This window comes from Hyaena hyaena, unplaced genomic scaffold, assembly GCF_003009895.1.
Source record: "Hyaena hyaena isolate Hyena2069 unplaced genomic scaffold, ASM300989v1 scaffold_795, whole genome shotgun sequence".
NCBI classification, from domain to species: domain Eukaryota; kingdom Metazoa; phylum Chordata; class Mammalia; order Carnivora; family Hyaenidae; genus Hyaena; species Hyaena hyaena.
The window spans coordinates 676,183-683,209 of record NW_024081425.1 but is presented as its reverse complement, the minus strand read 5'-3'; the positions used below and the strand labels follow the sequence as shown (position 1 = coordinate 683,209).

General features: G+C 42.6%; 1 protein-coding gene across 1 annotated transcript; it reads left to right on the top strand.

Annotated features, from left to right (window-relative positions):
* Window positions 1-1,135: 1,135 nt before the first annotated feature.
* On the top strand, window positions 1,136-6,015 carry LRAT (lecithin retinol acyltransferase). Its single transcript, XM_039219135.1, has 2 exons — window positions 1,136-1,675; window positions 5,858-6,015. The coding sequence occupies exons 1-2, from the start codon at window positions 1,136-1,138 to the stop codon at window positions 6,008-6,010; spliced, it is 693 nt and encodes a 230-aa protein (XP_039075066.1). The 3' UTR covers window positions 6,011-6,015.
* The last annotated feature ends 1,012 nt before the right edge of the window (window positions 6,016-7,027 follow it).

Below are 7,027 nucleotides of genomic sequence, written 5' to 3'. Positions count from 1 at the left end.
TCTTTCCAGGCGGTCGTTGCGGGCTTCGCCGTTTTTCAGCTGACCGTTCGGAGTCGTGTGCCCAACGGTCACTGGTGACTCCGAACGCAGAGGCTCTCTGGGTTCTCTTCGCCGGCTCCCCGGACCGTGTGCGCGCGCGGGGTCGCTAGCCGACCCGCGCGCCAGCTGAGAGCCAAAAGGCCTGGCGCAAAAAGCATTTAAAGGGCAGAACGTTCCGCAGTGCGTGGGAGTACGGCCCTAGGGAATTTAGGAAAGACTCCGCAGGCGTTGGTGGCGCGCCCTCTTCGCAGAGTTTTAGTAAGCCAACGTCTCTGGGTATCCAATCCTTTAGAGGCAGGTGGTTGGGCTCAGAAATCCCGCGGGAGGGGGCTTTTCCACCGAAAACGTTCCCGAAGTGCTAAAGCATCATGTAAATGCTTCAATTCCGCAGACAAAGGCCACTATAGAGAGCCTCGTTTGGCTCAACAAAGCTGCCCAATTCGGGGCTAATAGGTTTCTTCGGGTAGCAGAACGCACCCCAGTGCAGACAGGTGCAGGAACTTTTGTGCGGCCACGCCTCGGTCACCACATCAAACGGTCGCTCAGAAGTCGAGAGTGCCGGAGGGAACCTGCCTCTGGAAGGGGCTCTCGAAGAAGAACCCTGCACCTGGGGGGCCCCCAGACGCGTTCCAAAGAACCCGGAGTCCCGCGCGCCCCTGGAGGCAAGCGGCGCTTGCAGCGGCGGCCAATCAGCGCTCTTGCCGGGTCTGTGACGGCGTCGGCCCCGCCCCCTTGCCTGGAATAAAAGGCCTCAGAGGCGGCTCTAGGCTAGAGCTCCGCGCACTTCCGCGTGCTCTGCCGCGGACCCCCCAGGTGCGTTTCGTAGCTTGCGGCTCGCAGCGCCGGTGCCACAGTCCCCGCGGTTAGCCGCCGTCGGGTCCTCATTCCCCTCAGTCCCCAGTGCGAGGGCGGCCAAGCCAATTTCCAGGCTCTCTCCCCTTTCTTTTTTGCTCCCTCTCCCTCCACGGCGGCTGCAGACCTCTGTGGCCCTGGGCCGCTGACCTGCAGGTGAGCATCAGCGCCCCTGTCCCGCGAGCCCGCCTAGCCCGACGGGTGTCCACCTCCCCCCCCGCCCCCACTCCCTTTTCCCTGCAGGATGAAGAACCCAATGCTGGAGGTGCTGTCCCTCTTGCTGGAGAAACTGCTCCTCATCTCCAGCTTCAAGCTCTTCAGTTCGGGCGCCCCGAGCGAAAACAAGGCGAGGAACAGTTTCTATGAGATCAACGATTTTCTGCGCGGAGACGTGCTGGAGGTGCCCCGGACCCACCTGACCCACTATGGCATCTACCTGGGCGACAACCGTGTCGCCCACATGATGCCCGACATCCTGTTGGCCCTGACCGACGACAAGCGACTCACGCAGAAGGTGGTCTCCAACAAGCGTCTCATCCTGGGCGTCATCGGCAGGGTGGCCAGCGTCCGCGTGGACACAGTGGAGGACTTCGCCTACGGAGCCAACATCCTGGTCAATCACCTGGACGAGTCCCTCAAGAGGAAGGCGCTGCTCAACGAAGAGGTGGCACAAAGGGCGGAGAAGCTTCTGGGTTTGACGTCCTACAGCCTCCTGTGGAACAACTGTGAGCACTTCGTGACGTACTGCAGATTTGGCGCCCCAATCAGCCCCCAGGCTGACAAGGTACACGTGTGACTCGCCCGTGGGCTCAGTGTGAGCTCCCCTTCCCAACCCTAACTTTTGTCTATACCCTGAGATCAGGGATTGAGTTCTAGAATGAGTAACGACCTCTCTGGTGTCCCTCCGGGAGGCCAAATAAATAAATAGTGCTGTCCCTTGCAAGATAACCTGGAAAAGCCCGGTTAAAAAGTGTGGCAGTACAGTACCACTGCCAGCGATTCCAAGACATCTACCCAGTTATTGCTGCAGAGGTCGCCAGGGTGTCCACCCAGTGTAAGTCGAAATGACAGAAGAAGGGTGACAGTAGGGGTGAGGGTCAACAGAGAAACTGTTGCTGTGTGCTTGCAAAAGGCATTCAGAGTTTGCAATTAATCTGTAACCCCGTGTACAAATTGTTGTGCCTTTAAAATTAAGGAAGCTGTGGAGCTTTCTCCATCTGTAAGCTGCAGGGAGTGAATTCCCTTTGCTTTATATAAACTCTCAAAATTCCCAGTAAGAAGACCTCCCTGGTAGATCCCTTACTCCTGGGTCTGGCTTCAGAGAAGTCGTTTGCTTGGTATTCTGAATTCTTTCCTTGAAGGCTTTAATCCCCCTGTAGACTTCCTCATTGTCAAGCATCCTTTAAGGATTAGCTCCAAAGGTGGGTTAGATTGTTTATGGGTTCCCCAGAGAGCAAAACAATTGGTTTTCAGGAAGATTCATTAACTGTTGTAACTTTTTTTAAAGAACAGTATTAGCACTTAAGATGATTAAATCAGTCACAGGTCCAAACGGGGGGAGGGTAATGGATTTTTTTGAATTTCGTTTTGAAACCTCTTCACTTAAAGATAGTTAACATTTTAAGCTTGTAACTTTGTTCACAATTAGACGATTTCTCAGCCCTCGCTGTCGTTGTTAAAGAGGTTATTGTTCATGTTCACTCTTAATGGAAACCTGGGTTATCACTGAATGAGCTTCATGTTTTAGTCTTCATGTCTTGATATTTTTCAGACCAAAAGAATGACTCCATGCAACCAGTTTTGTTCTGCTCCACATCTTGATTAAGTTTTTGACCTCTATGGGAAAACCTTTCTCTCCTCTGTGGCAGAGCATTAAAGTATCATGTTTTTTATACACCGGAATATGAACCCCCTAGTAGATTATAGAGCCGCCACAGACTCAATCTAGGAATTGTTTTTTAAGTAAGATAAAAATGTAGTTAGAGCACTGTGCAATGATTTAAGAATCACAACTCCAGTCCAGGCCTGATTAGAAATGAACATTTACAAACACTGGCTCCAGAAGTGTACAAAAGGAAACACATCAGATTTACTTAGGAACCAAGCAAGTTATTTCTCTAAAGAAAAACATTACTTCTATCTAGTAATTAGGAGTTAGCCTTTCATGGAACACATATAGCACGGTATTGTATATTTCTACAAAAAAACAGTACAAGTTCTTTTTTAAGGTAGTAAAATGTTTAATCTGCATGAATAACTAGTTGAAGTAGTTTTTCATCTTTGGAAACTTTGTAAGGTTTTACAGAAGTGGAGAATTGTCTTAATTACTGTTGCCGCATAGCACCTCTTGTGAAACTGAGTTTTTGTCTTCACTTTGAATGGGGTAACAAACAATTTGGCCAGAGTAGATTTCCTGGGAAATAAAATCCCCATCCCAAATTTTCCAATTCTAAGAACTGTTTTTTGAACATGCCTTGCTTGACAGAAGAAGGTCATTACTACTGAAGGAGGGCTAATTTCTACTTTTCAAAAATGTAAGGAATTACTTGATTTTGGGTCTTCTTTTTGAGTTATTCATCTATATACACTATTATAAGTCTAACACTGAGAGTTGCAAGTTGTCTCTTGAATTTGAGTTTATAAACACTCTGAATAGCACTTTTCCTCATGAAAAGCACTGCAACTAATTTTAAAATAAATTGGAAGAAAATATTTTACTTTTTTGTAGTGAAGTTCTTTTTAACAAGTTTAGAAATCCTAAAACTAAAGGGAGTTTTATATTACTGTTAACAATTTCAGTGTTTTGTATACTATAAAGCCCTTTAAATACTATTTCTATGCCTTATACTTTTTCAACCTTTTTTTTTTTTTAATGTTGCTGGTACTGCTTTTCATTGCCAAAAAATGAATGCAAATGCCCCTTTTAATTTCTGGGGATTCACTGCTCAAAAAGTGCCGCTACCAGCTTCTTAACACCTTCTAGCAATGCAGGACATTCCTTCCTGCTGAGCACCACCAGAGATGGATGCCTCCTAGGCTCGTGGTCAAGTGAGCAAGACCAGGGCATTAGAAATAAGATGCTCCTTGAGAAAATCTGCTTTTGCGGAAAGGAGTCCACAATGATTCTGTTTTCTGTCATTAAAAATTATTGGGGAAAAAAGATAGAAAGGAGCTTAACTGAAGGCAGCGTAGTCTTTCACCCAAAAGTATATCCTCCCCTCATTTGTCAAGCTCTTTTCTCATTGTCCTGAAAACTTCATTTCATTCATTCCTCACTTTGTGATTGTGTATTTGGTCTCAATGTTTTGTTCATAAGAGAAGACAAAGCATCTGTTTGACATGTAAGGAAATCAATATTGAGAACATTGACAGGAAGTTCTGTATTTGTCTAGCAGTTGTATAAAAGTATGGATAGAGACAACCTGATAGTCAAGACAGCGTGTTAAAATATATTGGGTGTGTATACTCTGTCCATTAAAAATTGAGAAACCTACATGCCCCTGAGTGGTTCAGTCGGTTAAACGTCCACCTTTGGCTTAGGTCATGATTTCACGGTTTGTAGGTTCGAGCCTCACATCCGGCTTTGTGCTGACAGCTCAGAGCCTAGGGCCTGCTTTGGATTCTGTGTCTCCCTCTCTGTCTGCCCTTCACGCTCCATCTCTCCTTTAAAAATAAATAAACACTAAAAATTTTTTTTTAAAAAGAGAGAATTTAGAAACCTAGCATTAAAATAAAAAGACATTGGGTGTCTGGGTGGTGGCTCAGTTGGTTGAGCAGGTTGAGCCTCTGACTCTTGATTTTGGTTCAAGTCATGATCACAGGGTCATGGGATTGAGCTCCAGGTCTGGTTCGGTGCTGATCATAGACCCTGCTTAAGATTAGCTTTCTCCTTCTGTGCTGCCCCTCCCCCCTCTCTTAAAACAAAACAAAACAAAAAAAACCAAAGAATTTAAAACCTCCATATCCAGGACTGAATAGGCCACTGTAGGAGACCCTCAAAGCATATACAATGTCATGTCTAGAAAAGGAGCTTAAAACTAGTATGAGTAACAAAAGTCATATATGAAAATTGAATAATTCATTGCTAAATTTTGCCCTGACAGTGATGAAGTAGAGAGAATTGTCAACACATGTAGCAGTAAGTAGTAATCATTGTAATGCCACACATTTATGCAGCATGTAGAAGAATACAGAGTACTTTTGCATTAAAGATCTCCTTTGATCCTCACAACAACCTCAGTATTCCCATGGAGGAGAAGAGGGTAGTCTGGACAAGTTCAATGATTTACATGAGATTTACTCAAGCTAATGAGAGGTGAGCCAGGACTGAAACATAAACCATCACTTCTGAGTAAAATTAGTTTTTATATTTATTTATTAGAAGAATGCCTTCTTCAGGGCTATGGATCATATTTAATTTATCTTTATCTCCAGCCACCAATTTTATGTCCACAAGTGACTTAATTTATTCAGGTAACAGGATCTGACAAAAAAATTAGACTTTCTATGCCTTTAGATTTTGAGTCCTATAAAGAAAGTTATGTTGATATCCTCAAATTTTCAAATGATGAGTTATAGGAATTCACCAATAATAGGCTATTGTTATTCAAGATTAGAGATTCCTTTGCTTATATAATTTTAGAATATGTTATTGTTATTGACAAGCAATATAAAATTTTAACCTTTAATCCTGAATAACTTTTATGTGATTACATACTTTGTAGTTTTCTATAAAAATGCTGTATTTACAAAGGCAACTGCCATTATGAACTCAGTTGTCTGAAGTATCATTTCAGCTACTATGGGATGTGAAATCCAGAAACTCAACTATTCACATCTTAAATTCTTTCGGAAGTTCTTTTGTTAGACAGAAAATAGGTGAGAAAATTATGCTTTCCTATTTGGTATGTGTGATTTTTCTTAGACTTAACCACCTTTTCTAATATTGTTAAATTTTATCTTTCAGTTCTGTGAGAATGTGAAGACAATCATTCGTGATCAGAGAAGTGTTCTTGCTTCTGCAATCTTGGGATTGGCGTCCATAGTCTGTCTGGGATTGGCATCATATACTACCCTTCCTGCAATTTTTATTCCATTCTTCTTATGGATGGCTGGCTAACTTCACATCCCCGTGTCAGTGTGTGTATTCTGTGTGTAAATATGTTTATATTTATAGAGCACAAATCAGTATAAGCACCATTGAGAAAAATGTGACCTGTAACACTGTGTTCTGGATAAAAATGTGATTAAGAATCACACAAAGTGCTTACCGTGTAAGCCCAAGAACAAAGGCTTTCTCAGTCTTCTCAGGCAGTTACATTTTAAAGCACTGGGCAGATCTTGGAAACATGATCACTTATAATGGAATTCATCATTATAAGGAAACCAGCCCCTAAGGTGATGGCCACAGGAGATTATTTGTGTTTTTTTTTTTTTTTTCTCCTGTAATCCTTGCTCTTCTCTGGTAGGCCTGAATTTGAAGGTTACAAGACTTCTTGATTGAGATCACTAACTTTATTGTAAATGTATTCTGTTTCATTGAAAAAACTATATTAAACTGAAAGAATTTTCCTCATTTGGTTGAAAACATGTTTGATGATTGGGAAAAAAACTGATACTCTGTTTTTTTTTTTAATGTATGTACTTCCAAGTAAGTCAAGAATAGTTTCATTACTTGAAACCATGCTGGCAAAGTTAGAGTTTAATGATAAAGTAATGGACTAGAACTATAGGAATTTGTATTTTCCTGCAGAGAAAGCTACCATAGCATCAACTGAACAATTTGATTTGGCTTTACTCACTAGGAAGCCTGGCATTTATTTTTTTATTTTCCTTTTATGTGTCACTGGGGTTACGTTAAACCACTCTAAGAAGTAAGCGGATATAGGATTGAAGTAATTTGGGTATCTGTAGTGTTTATGTGCCAATTAAATATGCAGATGTCCACATATACACAGACTGATGAGAGACAAAATAAGTTTATTCTCCACCAGTGTAATTACCAGAAAGAATCTGCTGAAGTGAGTGTAAAAGTAACTCCAGTCTGTTTCCTCATGCCTCTGGTATAACTTGCATATATGTCATTGGACAGTTTACCTTTTTAAGCACTTACTAATGTACTGTATAATTTTTAAAA